A 15,423-nucleotide genomic window follows, 5' to 3' on the forward strand; every position below is an offset into this window, starting at 1 on the left:
AAAAATAACAATGAAAACAGAAAAATAAATGAACAGAAAAAGAGCATATGATGACAATAGAGAGAGAACTACTTACAAAGTGTGCTGTATTTATGATATACATAATGATAAATTTATGTCCAATTTGTTTCTAATGATTTTTATGTGATAAAATGTAGTTTGAAGCTGCATTTATATTAATTTTGATGTAAAATTACCTCTGATAACTCCATGCAGACATGTAATACAGTAGCATTGCTGACGTATTAGCTATGGTGAAATGTAACGGCAGACATGCAGCACATTACATTTATCATGTTTGCGGACATTTAGAAGAATTAACTGATCAGCAAATATACCAAGTTATCTGTTACGGATTTACTGTTTTATTTATCTGAAAATGTGGAATTCTTTCCTTGTCGAATTTTTAGTTTATCTGGTTCAGAGAGGACCAGTGAGCATTGCGTCATGTGAAAGGTTCGTACATGTAGGTGAAATGCACTAAAAGTGTGTTTAAAGTCGAACTGCATGTGGGAAAGCTTTGTCAGCAGATTGATTAAGTCAGGTGGTTTTCGCTTAAGGCACTCTGGTTTTCTCCACCCTTAAAACTAATAATCATCGTATTGAGTGAAAAATCTTAGAGTATGGCATTCAACAAATATCATACAGTTAAGTAAAATAGGCTTAAAGCGTTGATGAATGATTGGCTGAAAAGTAAACATACACTGTAAATAAAGATTGTTTTGTTCGGAGCAGTGTACGAATAAGTTCCAGACATTTAACTCGATTGAACGATAATTTAATTGGATTGAACGATAATTGTTCAGTTCGGACAATCACTGTTTTTGTGATTATGTGGCAGATTTACAGCTAGAGCATGAATTAGAAGCCTGTTTTCTTAAAACACTTGCGTGTAGTTAACAGGATATATTCCAACACGGCAAGAGTCAACAGCTGTCAACAAAACAGGCATCCCCCACTGGTCAGGACAGCACTCTACTGTAAATGGTGGAAATGACGTAATTTACCCATTACATAGCTGCACATTTTGCTTGAATCTGAACTGAAAGTTTGTTAACCTGAGAATGGTGTCTGAAGGTTTGGTTTGATGATATTATAGACCTACCAGGGGGAAAATGTTTAAAAGTTCAAGCAACAAAGGTACTTTTTTGTAATACTTATTTGCCTCTAAAAATGCTCTTTTATTAACCATATTTAAAGATACATTTATGAAGCTGGTTTGCTCCACGTCTTCCAAGAATGGAAAAATGAAAACAAAACAAAACAAACAAAAAATAACGGTTACAGTATGTATTCAATCCAAATAGTGAAATGCTTTCTAATTATGTAAATTTGTGCCATTTCATTACTAGGTAAGAAATCATTTACTTTTTTTTTTGTCAAAGAAATTTAGAATTTTAGTCTTGCTTTGTTTACTTTTATGTGTTCTTAATGATCAGATTAAGTGTAGAAGAAAAAAGATGCTTAAACCAATAGTCAAATAAATAAACTGATAGAGTTTGATTTTACAGATAATTGGATTGTAAAATAACATAAAGAAGTTTTATTTTTTCTCTAGGTGTTTATGTTCGTGATATTACCTGAAGCATTTAATATTCCAGTTTATATTTTATCTTGTTAAAAAATAAATTTTAGCCTCTTGTTTATTTATTTTTTTTTTATCTATATTTTTTTACTAATGCCAAAGGTTTTTGGTGAAATCTTATTTTTTTATTTGCATTATGATTCTCAAACTGTTCAAAATACTCAGTGTAATGTTATGTCATGTACGTAGGTACATGTTGAGGTCTGTCATGTTTGATTCTTACTTTCCAGTTTGTTGCATTAATTATTTTTGCATTAATTAGTAATTTATCATGTGAGATAAGAATTTGATTGCATGGGTTATGGAAAAAGAGACCATTGAAAAGCCATGCTTGATAAGATGTTCATGGTATATTTTGTGTGTTTTGGCCACTGTACTTCTAATATAATGCAGAAGGGCATTGCCACAATTCGTTAGAAATATGGAAGATCACTATGCCATGACTATAGAAAGTGCATTTCGCATACCACAATGTGGAAATTGAGAATTTTTTTTTCCAGTACATGTATGTTGAATTTAAAATTGTATATTTTGTTTGTTAAATAATAATTAATTTTTCATTTGAACAACACAAAATACTGAATTCTCAGAGACTTGAGGTTTACAGTAAAACAATATGCATGTACATCTCAGTTTTTAAATGTATACTTTTCAGATGTAGTTGCAGTGTACTTATTGGTCAACAATTTTGTTATGCAAAGTGCAAAAATCTCCAGTTATATATGACGTTCATATAGAACAGGAAAGGCACATGACAACTGCGATGGTGATAAATTTGCCAAATATAACCTGAGTACAAACTTTCGTGGTTTTTCTAGCAAGAAAGATATGAAAGAATTTACGTGGAACAGTAATCCCTTGGATGGGTGAGAGCTCCATAAATGGTTAAATACTTCATTGAAAAGCCACTTTCATTATAGCCTCTGATATTTTAGTATCCACTCTTCTGAATCGTGGATTTGAATGGTGAATTTTGGGTATTAATAATGCTATAGTATTACTATACTGTGCTGTGTTGAAGTCTCAGGCGACAAAGAGCCACACTGTGGTTGTTGCTGTCACAAGCTGTATTGTAGTCCATGGCAACAAATACTAAAGTCTGCTGTGTGCTGTACAGTTGGGCAGTCTTGTTCTGTGTTCAAATTTTAGGCAACGATACTATGCTCATAATTAAATTGGCTAGGTTGAAGTCTCCTGTAAGAAATGTAAATATGTGTAGCTTTTACTCTAGTGTGTTACAGGCAGGCTATGTTGTATTATGTTGAAGTCTCAGGCAACAAAGTACTCTGCCACACACTGTATTGTGCTGTGGTGAAGCTGATGTTGACGTCACAGGCAACAGATAATGATATTCAGTACTCTGTCTCAAACTATATTGGGCTGTGATGAAGTCTCTTGAAAAACAAAATACAAATAGCTACACTCTGATGTGTTTACAGTTTGACAATATTGTGATGTGGTGTAGTCTCAAGCTACGTGCTCAAGGCTAGACTGTGTTTTGGTGAAGTCACAGGTTATATTATTGTTGCAGCCTCAAGCAAGTAACCTGTTCTTTTCATTTTGTTGCAGCCTTTGGCAATAAAGAGCTGCATTGTGCGTTTTTATGTAGTCTTAGGCAACAAAGAACTATTCTGTAGTCTGTTGCACACTAAGGTTGTGTTGTGGTTTGTTGCAGTCTGAGGCAACAGGGGGCTAACTGACTATTCACAAGCGCTTGCAAGATGATCATATGTTATTATATGTATGATTAAATCATGTTACTTTGCTGTATACATGTAGCTGTAAATGGTTTATAAAGGCATATTCCGTGAACTGGTTATGGTTTACAGTAATACCACACTATAGCCACTGTACCAGATAGATGGAGTGTTCATTGTGATATTTTCATTGTGATACCTGAATTCTGTAAAAATTTGTGCATTTATTTCAGTTTCAAGTTTGCATGTATTCTCTGCAACACACAGATTTGTTTTCTTGTACAATCCAAATTCTAAATATAAATACTTGTTATATTGAGCTTTAATGCTTCAGGCTGATAATAAATTTATTGAAAGAACAGGACTGTTGTACCTTGTATTACTTGTGTCTGTTAGTCATTTTATATTGAACCAGAAACTGCATGTCATTGGCTTGGGGTCAATTTCAAGACTTCAGTTCCTTGTTGGTTTTGGAAGTTATCTTAATATTTTTTAAGAATTGTTTTGTGATACCATCTTCCTTTATTCCTGAAGAGTATATGAGACTCAGTACCTGTACTTCACTGACATTTATGTATAAGCTCGCCTTACAAAGCAAGGAGAGGTATTGTGAGAGGGGGATGAGATACTGTCTGTGGCGGTGGCAGTGTCCAATCTGGTTAAAGTTTAGGCCAATCATAAGGTTGCAGTGACCACACATCGTACACAGATAGCTAATCGATAATGATTTACATCAGCAGGGAGAGGTATTGTGAGAGGGGGATGAGATACTGTCTGTGGCGGTGGCAGTGTCCAGTCTGGTTAAAGTTTAGGCCAATCATAAGGTTGCAGTGACCACACATCGTGCACAGATAGCTAATCGATAATGATTTACATCAGCAGGGAGAGGTATTGTGAGAGGGGGATGAGATACTGTCTGTGGCGGTGGCAGTGTCCAGTCTGGTTAAAGTTTTAGGCCAATCATAAGGTTGTAGTGACCACACATCGTACACTGATAGCCAATCGATAATGATTTACATCAGGGATTTGGACCAAGGAAGTCTTTTACCTCATAGCTCAATATATTGTTCAGGTGTTCATAAAGTTGTAGTTGCCTCCCATTGTACATGGATTGCCAAATGCGGTTCACGATTTGTGTATCGAAGACCTCTGTGGTAAAGTTGAGCCCTGACTCCCCAGGGTGGCTTTACCACCACAGTGATTTACAACTCCATAACATACGAAGTCACAGCTTGGCAAGCTTTATTCATACGATAAACAGTCATAGTTGTGACAGTCTAATAATATTGGTATTTCTTGTTGATTTGATGGCAAGATCTTAACACTACATAATTAGATGATAATATCTTTCTTTGACACTGTCAGTCATTCTACTTTTTTTTGGGTTTAGAAGTCAATATTTGAATGTATCACATGACTCGATCATTACCAATCAGACGAGCTATGTTGTTGTGTGAATATGTGTCCGATTCCCAAGATGGAAATCTAATTAAAACACTAAAATAAGTGTCATATAAAGACCATGATTACAACAATGCATTACAATTTGAAATTTTAAAACAATAAGTATTTTACAGTTTGTAAGATTGTAAATTTTTACACACAAGTAAATCATGAAATAGGATAATCACCTGTATTGTTTAGAGTTTTAGCAGAGTGAGGCAACGAAATGTCTTGAAATATTGTGGGGCCTTTAGAGATAAATATAGCTCTCAGAATGAAAAAAAAAATGTTTAACTTTCGGCCATTTATAATTGACACAAAAATGTTAAAATTAATACACTTTTTAAAGTAGCAAAAAATAACAAGAGCATTTGTTTTTTTTCTATATATTTCAGGAACAGATCTGTTCAGCTCACGACATTTTGGAGGAGAAAGGAATCTTACGTCTGGTGATAACTGTGGGCTCATTGGTAGCCATTTCCACCAATCCCAAACAGTCCGCAGTCTGACTAGTGTGGGCGGAGCTGCTAGGGGGCGTGGCCTCCATTATCATCATGTTTGTTCTTTTGGTGACAGCCTCAGAACACATGGGGCTTAATCCTTACTGGTGACCCATGGCAACACAGGTGTAGCGCATTTCTACCTTCAAAGAGTGAAGAGCTTCAAGAAAATATGCTTTCTGACATATTGTACCTCCAAGTGCAAAAGATCTACAAGTTCTACAAAATCTATCTCCCGAGCCTGAAGAGCAACTAGGAAGTTGTACCTCCCAGAACAGAAATTCTACTGGCAAGAGTTCAGACACCACTGTGTCCACTTTGTTAATCAGAAGAGGTGCACTGTACAATTATTTTTGGGGAAAAAATGTGATAATCATGCAAGATTACTTAGAGAAGTTAGTGCATAAAAATCCTGTGCAGTTACCTTTAACTTTGTTTTAGTTTAAAGTTTTGTTTTTGTATGAAATTTGATTTTTCAAGAAAGGTGAGTACTCATTAACTCTAACTACTGTCACAAGATCATATCGGCTGTTCGTAAAATGTGCTCTGATATATAGAGGTATTTCTCAACTCACACACATGTTCACTTGATCAAAATGTTTACTGTAAAAATTATCTGAATGTTGCGAAACTTTCAGAAATGACGCTTGTGTTTTAACCAGTTTGTGAATGCCTCTATTTCTGAAACCGATTTCCTCTGAAACACTCTGGAACTAAGGAGGGGCCAGCATTTTCAGAGACATATGAAAGTCCCGCACAAAAACTGGTTATTGACAATATTATTTATGTATGCGCATAATGTTAAGACGTAATAATGAATGATCCTGGTGACGGACCTTGGATTGGAAGTGTCATTGTTTTGAAAACTGTATTGATAAGGCTTGATATAAAGGTACACAAACCTTTCCTGAAATTGGTGGATTTGTTTGAAAACACAAAATTGGTATTGCTCAGATTTCATCTCTGTTATTGTGAAAGAAGAACCTGGTCGTTAATCTTTCATTGAATGTTACAAAGGTTTCACGCAAAGGTAAGCGAATATTGCCTTTGCGATATTGTTTTCATATGTTTGTACTAAAAAAAACTGGCACACAGAGCAGTTGCCATAAACATTCTTCTTCTTGCTCACAATTAGTCAGATTTTCCAGTGTGTCCATTTAGAATTTGATGCTTAGAGAAAAGCTCATGTTCAAGACGTAGAGTGCGGTATTAAAGACGGACAATTCCTCTTAAGAATGTGAGCATATCTTTGTGGATATTTTGTGCCAGCTTTGGTAGGTGAAAAACTTGTATGCATGCCTTGGTATTTTAATTGTTCACATTCTAACTGGTTGATTTACATGTACTTTATACCTGTACATATATTCACTCTACAGGTGTTGTTTTGTTTAAAATATTTGCTGTCTGTTTTATTATTTCTTTTTTTTTTTAGAATTTTGTTTTGAATTTTCTTATTTTTATGTTTTTCTGAGGATATAATGTTGTTGTATAAACTGTAAATGTTTATTTGTTTTTATTCCTTTTTTGTTTCCTGTTTTTTTGTGGGTTTATTATTTTTTTTTGCTCTCATCTGATTAAATCCGAGTTAGTTTTCGTTATGTTAATTTAAATAAAATCATTTTTTTTTCAGCTCTAAAATTGAGTAACCTTTTTTCTGCCTTTATACTGGTAGATTACAGAGTATCTGTTCTACATTTCCACACACTTTAAAAATGAATTTATTCAGCCTCCTGCTTCAAAATGCAACTTACATGTATGTTAAATTCTTTAGCATAGACATTGTTTATTTTCTCGCTACCTTTCCGCATGTAGCATATGGGCCAACATTATTTTGTAGGATGTTCTAAAACAAACTTACACCACATTTACAGTGTTGAAAACATAGTTCTTAGAAATTCTTTGACAGTGTTTCTTGGAACTTGGTACTTCTCCCTTTTAATTATGTAATTAGCACCAAAAAAGACCTAATGTAAACCTTTTCTTGCACCACATCTAGATACATTTATATTAGAATATGAGGTTTTCTTTGGTTATAATTTTGTGAAAATTGATGAAGTTGAGATTTACAGGTACTCATGTAACTTCACCAAAGAACACTTTTTAAAATGTATGGACATAAGGTGTTGTTCTGATTACCTTGCTAGACACAGAAGTCTTCTACTAGCCACTTTGAAAGGAGTAAATTTTTTCATCAACATCTAAGCTGATTAGAATTCACAGTTTTTCCTGTATAGGCCAAATCACAGTCCTAACTCTCTGTTGATTTCTCAAAATTACCAAGACGTAGGAGATAGCAATGTGTTCAGGACTTCAGGCTTAGGATTACCCCCAGCTGGTTTATGCTGATGTGCTATGTGTGCGACTGGTACTGTGATTTGGCTCATGTCAGACTTATATGTTGCCATGGGATACAGAGGTTATACATGATATGATAATTGCAAAGCACAAAGGAACCACAATATTTAGCAGCCCGCCTTGATATTGAGACACCTTCTTTCATGTGGGTATCACAAAGATGTCTCTCTGTTTCTGGAAAGTTTACCAAAGTGGCGTGAAGTTTTGATCATTCACTCATTTACATGCAAGATGCGGATTAAGACTGCTTATTCAGAGATTTTTGAAAATTAAATCTAAATTTTGGCAGGTGTCATTAAACATTAAACATTAAACTCACCGATACAAGGGTACAAAAACGTATGCAGTGCTTGACCGTAACATAAATGAGGTTTGTATCAGAGGACTAGAGTAATGTTTCATTTGTACATAAAACCATTGTGTCATCAGAAATACCTGCAGTGTTAATAACTAAGATGTACGAAGAAAAAATCATGTCAGCTCAAGAACTGAAGTACTTGATGCATCATGGGGACCTCCATGGCTCAGGTGGTTAGCACGCTAGGGCAGTGTAATGACCCAGGAGCCTCTCACCAATACGGTTGCTGTGAGTTCAAGTCCAGCTCATGCTGGCTTCCTCTCCGGCCATACGTGGGAAGGTCTACAGCAACCAGCGGATGGTTGTGGGTTTCCACCAGGCTCTGCCCGGTTTCCTCCCACCATAATGCTGGCCGCCGTCGTATGAGTGAAATAATCTTGAGTACGGCGTAAAACACCAGTCAAATAAAGAAATGAATTGATGCATCATAACCTGTAACGGTTCGACTGTGTGCTTATAAACAAAATGCTGTGTTTAACGGCCAGTTTCATGGAACTGGCATCGACCTTAAACACTGTCGTATGTTAAATTGTGTTGGAAATGCTACGCAGTATACATATAGATTATTTTGAATAATTATTGTGGATATCTTTCCATGCAGACCATGATTTTAGTAAGCAGTTATTGTATAAACCATTTTAAATGTTTTTACTCGTGTCCAAAAATTCACTGGAAGTAAGCCCTTTGTGTTGTGGTAGTTTCTATATTGGGACTGTTTCGATTAATATATACATGTATTGATGTTGCAAGAAAAGTGTACCATTGCGTTCAATATGTATGAAAGCAGTCGTGTATAGGCGTGTATGGTACCAAGCTAGAGATGTATTGCTATAGTCCGTGTTCCATTGGAGTACTGTGTATCTGGGATGCCTCGTACTTCATACAATACACGTGTTCTATGCATGCTTTATGTTTGTTTGACATGTTAGAATAAGCCAAGGTACTGACACAATTCTTTGTTCGATGCCAGATTTTTGACTACCATTAAGAGTTTTCTTCATGTTGTCTGGATAAAAATGTTTACACATCTAGCAGTTTTTCTTCGTTTCCCTATGCACACTTTCACCTCCACCTTTTCCACCACAAATTTACTCTCCCACCACAAATTTAAACCCCCACTACGCGTGTACAGACGGTATTCTATGTTTCACACCCACACTAGCACAAATTCTCTGACTTTCTTGAAACTAAATTATCCGTGATGTACCAGGAGAAAGGCATGGTTGATTAGAATTTAAATTTCAGTGAAATTGGTTATAAAATTTTGGTCGTCATCACTTTTTTCTAATCCGAATATTAACATCGCCCTGCAATCTGAGACTCTTGCCTTACTTCATTGGTTAATACTCGGTGTATCCATTTTCTTCAAAACTTCTGCAAAGATTGTGATAGTTATCTTTAATACACATGCAAAGGTGGCCGTTTTTGTTACGTTGCAAAACACTTTCAACATTCTTTCACATTCTTTCACAAATCTTTCACATTCTAACAGTACCCATATCTCACTTACGCTTACACAACTTATATTTATACCTACCACCCATTTTAGTTCCAAAAGTTGCTCGCTGATTGCAGCATGTTAGAGAGCATGGGTTTAGCGTTAACAAGTCATGTAAATATGTAAAACTAATTAAAACCCGCAAGAACATAGGTGTATATATAAGTTTATAGTGTGGTTGACCAGTAGGATAACTGTGTACCATATAATATCTGCGCTGTACATTTTAGAGCACGTGTTTATATATTTATTAATAATAATGATTGCATTGAGTGTGAACTGCTGGATTGGCTAGACGATGTGCTTGAACGTAACCCTAGCACCAGTGGTATGTGGATATGAATTTTTCAGAACACTGTTAATTCACGTAAATTCAAATACAATGTATTTTAACCATTATGCAAGCAAATTTTTTTAACCGCTAGTTTAGCATTGTAACTGGTAATACATCAATAACTTTTGTGAAAACTGAAGTGTAACATATGCTCGGTCACACGTGATATATAGATGCATTCGTTTGCATTAGAAACAAAAAAATCATTCTGAAAATTGAAAGAATTAAATACTAGTATCCTGTGACAAGGTGGAGTCGAATATAGATACTGGGTTGCAATTCTTTAAGTAGGCGATAAGGTATAACACTCGGTGAACGAAAGACAATAATTTTCCGAGACTGGTGCTATTATATTTCTTTGTATGAGCTGTACAATCGAAAAATGTAAATAGTTCGCGTGTGCGTGTTTTTTTGTCTGTGCAGGATGACAATACTCAAATACTTTGGTCACGCAGTTTTTCTGCGTGCGTGTCGCAGGCGTTTAATTGCATGGATTTTGACGAAAAAATGTAAATAATTGGTGTATTAAATGTGCGCAGTCCATGGTATAGTTAACGTTCTGATAAGAACATGTTAGTTTTTGTATTTTCGGCTGAGAAAACTACATTGGGTTAATGAGTAGCAGAATTTTTTTTAAAGCCTCAAATAAATAAACGTTTTTCAAGTTTAAAGCTCTTACATTTTTTAAATGCAAGTTTACGAAAGGTTGAGTCTAAGCAGTGCATTATAACCACTGAGTACGGCGTAAAACCCCGATCAAATAAATAAATGGATAAATAAATGTAACCACATGGAAGTATAAAATGGATGTCCCGAAAAGAGATTCGCCACATTGTCTGTCTTAAATATATGGTAAATATTGCTATATCCGCCAGTTACGTGCCGAATGCAAATAAGGAAGCTGAATATCCAATGGTAGTCGACCATGCGCGCGTGGATCTGCCATACCAATACCAGTCACATTATGTTACTTGAATCATCAGTCATTCCATGTATCATGAATTATTCTTGTTTTGCTTGATAGTAGGCACTAGTCTTCGCTTTCATCGTGGCGGAGCATATTGGTTTTGAGCCAACATAAGATATCATATACTGTTCCCTGACAAAGACTTAGATATCCAAAGCTTTAAGCACATTTTTCAGCTTGATTTTACTCTGTCTATTGTATATTAATAAATATCGAAGGATCCATATCTTGGGTGCTATATATAGCCAAATAATTTCTAGATGCTTTATGTATTAAAGGTTCACGTACAACTTTTGATAGTTTCATCTACAACTCCCATTCTTAAAGACGCAAAGGACGCTTATTTTGGGCACAAACTGGTAAACTCAGGACAGTCCTTCTTATCCCATGCGTGGTCAGGTCTCCATGGCAACCATGGTGCTGTGGAAACCTTGCGAAGGGCGTATGTTTACGATCAAACCAATTCGATCCTCCCATCAACCCCGCACACAAATACTCGAGCCAAAATGTGTTGATTGGGACAAGAGACAAAGAAAATGTGGCATCCACCTTTTTTCTTCTTTTTTTAACCGTTTGTTGTAATCACTTACATTTAATATCTAACATTTCCCCCCACCCTCTTCCATCCGATCCCCTAAAATGTGCAATGCAACCAACAAGTTCAACCGTTTGTCACTAAATGTTTGATGTATGCGTATATACAGCCCCTTGAGCAGTACTATATACGTAATTCATGCGATGGAGCATGGTCTTGCCCATATTATTTTTTATGATATTTATGTAAATGTGCATTTCATAATTCATGTTTCATACGAGCTTTTTTTTCTTCTTTACCACCATACAAGCTGTATACATAGGGGTAAAGTAGAACAGATCCACTTTATTATAATAATATATACGTCGGTAGTTGATCTCCGCTGATTTTGAGTATATGTACATTGAAGGCACAGTATATATGCCTGCATGTTGTCTGTTATTTTTGTATAGAATTGCCTTCAATTAGTGTATTACATCCCCATCCCCCATTCCCACCCCCACCTGTTTGTGTTAAGAGTTACCGCCTGTCACAGTGTACCCCACAACCCCGCCCCCATTTTCTTATACATCCCTTGTACATGCCCTCCCTTCATTTGCCATCGGTCAGATTTAGTACGATATGTTTGTTTATTTCTGACCCTGCTGAACGTGTATATTAGCTATATAGCGGCTAAAGTAACAGCTGATGTGTCTGCAATAAAGAAGTACTTCTGGACAGACGTAATTGTGTTTTTCTTTGTAAATTTCCGGATCTTCCGGATCCTGAAGTTCAGTGGATATACTTCCCTTTTAAGCGCCAATATAATCCGTCACACTTGTATATAAAACTAACCAGTTCAATGAGTCAACGAGCGAAAAGTGACCTGAAGTATATGAATGAATTTCACGCATGCTAAGAATTGTTTCTCGAGCAAGTCCAATAACACTGGGACATTAAGGTGATAGGTTCGAATCCAGCTGTTGCGGGTTCCATCAGCTGGAAAACTGTTGTTCACTGTAATTTATTTCAATCGGTCTTCAACACTACTGCCCTGGGGTGACCGAATGGTCAGGTCATCCATCTCTTGTATAGGTGGTCCACGCATATTTAGATTCGAATTGCGGCCTCCGTGGCCAAGGGAATTAGCGTGGCAGCCCGGCGCAATGGCCCAGGAGCTTATCACCAATGCAGTCGGTGAGTTTGAAGTCCAGCTCATGCTGTCTTCCTCTCCAGCCGTAAGTGGGAAGGTCTATGCTGGCCGCCGTCGTGTAAGTAAAATATACTTGAGTACGGCGTAAACGCCAATCAAATAAACAAATAAATTAAATCCGAAGGGGTCCGGCCTATCAGCTGCCAAACTGACAGCTTTGAAACCTCTTCGGCATGGCTCTCAGCAGTTTTAAAAACTCGTTGTTCAAAAATTGTATTAAATGTTAAACCCAGCCTTGGTCTAATACAAAACCAAATGCACCCTAGGGTTTTAACTGCTGATATTCTTTGGAATGACTGGGCCCTGCAGCCCATAGTCTGGGCTGGTTGTTCAAAAGTGTATTAAAAATTAAGCCAGCCTTAATTCTTAACACCAGTTTTGGGTCTAATACAAAAACCAACTGAACCCTAGTCCAGACTAAAGTTAATACATTTTGGAATAACTGAACCCTGCAGCCGATAGTCACAGGTCTTGTACACCTATATCGTTAAATGCCGGTCAGTGCGTCTCAGTACTATTGGTATATCACTGCATTGTTACATCAGATGATAAGCCATACATGTGCGACTAGGTAGATGGTAGACTACCTAGTCCGCTCTCACTGCCTGTCGGGCGCTTGTGACAATAAACGGCTGGCGACGCTCGTGTGGCCGTGTGCGTATTTAACGGAAGTTGGATGACCACATGTCTTTCACCAGTATATTGTGTGCTATCTGCATGTCACATGTGGACAAATCCGTCAGTAATTTGCCAAGGATTGGTGGCTTATCTCGGGTACTGTGGTTTACTGGGTTCATTAAAGTGACCGTGATCGTGTCCAGTGAAAAAAATTCATGAGTATGGCTTTAAACTACTTGCTGACTAACGGTGTCGCAGACTAGCTACACTAAAGGTCTAAATCGAAGGAGAACATAGTGGTACATAGCTTTTGGGCCGCTGTGTTACAGGTGGGAAGGGATTTTGTGAAGACATCATTTTGCTCCATATATTCACGCCTTTGTGATGCTTACGAGACGCTGCAAATAAACAGTACAGTCCATGGGCCAGACATGCTATTGGTACCACCTGAGGTGGTCAAACCTAATTGGTACTAATATGTTTGTAAGATCAGCTTGAAGTAAATTAAGACATGATAGCCTTTCTGCAATGATAGCTTTATCACACAGTTTGAGAAAATCAAAATCACCTTATACGGCGCAAATTACAATAAGGAAAGAAAACGTCAATATATCGTGGACTCTCAGTTAAATATTCGGTTGACTTGTACATTTACAATGTAATATTTGCAAGGTTTTCAGTTAGGTTGATAACAGTTTATCAACAGTTTATACGCCCAGCTGTGTACTTCTTTTGTTGACACCCATTATTACGGCGAGTTAAGGTAGATTAGCTCAGGTAAGTAAACGTGCGTGTCATTTCCTTAGCTGCGATCTACAACTGCAAAGTCAGGGCAAACCTTTGATCAAATTTGTTGACTTTCCATCAAAAATACCGGTAATCGAAAGTTCCGCCAAACATTAATACTCTTTGCAGTGTGTTAATGTCTGCTTTGAAGTTAGACAAAAAAGAGAGGAAAAACACTAAGAAGTGTATGTCAGGCGAAATACGATTTTTTTTTCTTTTCAAATTTTTACAACCGAGTAAATTGCCTTTAAACACTGAGGGGCATTTCCTGACCATATTGTGACCAGATTTTGACAGATGTTAGACTGTTGAACTAATACATTAAAATGCACAGGCATACTTGTTTAAAGTCATGCATTAAATGAATGCATTAAATGAATAGACCTTAAAGCAAATTATTTCTTAATGGACATATCATTCCTTGATGAAGACACGGCTATGCAAATGAAGCAGCCAGGCATAATCCATTGTTTTTGATGATTACTGAATCCTTGATATCGCGAGAAGATTGGGTTCATGGAACATTCTACAACAAGCCGTGGGCATCAGTCAAAAGGACTTAAACATGAACAAGTTTCAAAAACATGAATGATATTTCAGTAACATTCTCACCATGACAAAGACTTGACTGTATTAAGGATGATTTGTAGATTTTCTAGGGATACATCAAATACCCCCAGGACGTTTCAGCAAAAACGTTGTTTAATAGATCCCAAGTTGAAACTGCGCACACAGTAAAGCAGATCGCACTCCGCTATTTGTCCGCTTTTTCAAATTCTAGGCCTACCCAGTGCAGTTAAGAAAAACCACGCGAGATCTGAGAAGACTGACCCGAACGTTTTCAACGATTTTTCAACCACTTTACTACGCGAGAGGAAGAGTGGGTGAGTGTGTGCTTGGGGTTTAACGTCGTGCTTGAAAACTTTTTTCAGCTGTTCTTATGAGGACGAAGGAGTCCTTCGAGTGCATGTATGTGTAATGTGCCTCCTTGTTGCAGGACGGATTTCCACCGCTCTTTTATCTAGTGCTGCTTCACTGAGACGACTTACCGAAGGCAAGTAAGCTACCCAACCTAAGCCATTATACTGATACGGATCAACCAGTCGTTGCACTTTCTCTTTACTGCGAAAAAGCTACAACTTCCCTCTTATAAGGCCTCAAATATGACCCGACCCAGGACTGACCCTGCATCTACCTCTCCCTCAATCTCTAATTCTAGTCAAAGTGGGTTATAGTGTCTTCACTGCTTTGTATATACTGGAATATTTGTAACGATGGTTGTCTGTCAGTGAATGTAAAGTAGCATGCTTTAAGCTCATTGTATTCTGCGTGTAGTCGCATTAATATATGTGGAGAAATAAAGGCCTGCTAATATTTATTTATTTAATTCATTGGTGTTTTACGCCGTACTCAAGAATATTTCATTCATGAGGCGACGACGGCCAGCAGTTATGGTGGGAGGAAAAACGGGCGAAGCCCGGAGTAAACCCAGGACCATCCGCAGGTTGCTGGAAAATAGGCCAGCTAATAGGGGAGCGCAGTTATTACATGTGTC

The 15,423-nt window shown here is 37.0% G+C and overlaps 1 protein-coding gene across 1 annotated transcript in view; it reads left to right on the forward strand.

Moving 5' to 3' along the window:
- LOC135479385 (uncharacterized) overlaps window positions 1-5,932 on the forward strand; it is a 62,462-nt gene extending 56,530 nt beyond the window's left edge. Inside the window, 1 exon segment of the mRNA XM_064759211.1 lies at window positions 5,121-5,932. Within this exon segment, the coding sequence (XP_064615281.1) occupies window positions 5,121-5,234 (114 nt within the window). The 3' untranslated portion in view covers window positions 5,235-5,932.
- The last annotated feature ends 9,491 nt before the right edge of the window (window positions 5,933-15,423 follow it).

The sequence above is a fragment of the Liolophura sinensis genome, chromosome 12 (assembly GCF_032854445.1).
Source record: "Liolophura sinensis isolate JHLJ2023 chromosome 12, CUHK_Ljap_v2, whole genome shotgun sequence".
NCBI lineage: Eukaryota > Metazoa > Mollusca > Polyplacophora > Chitonida > Chitonidae > Liolophura > Liolophura sinensis.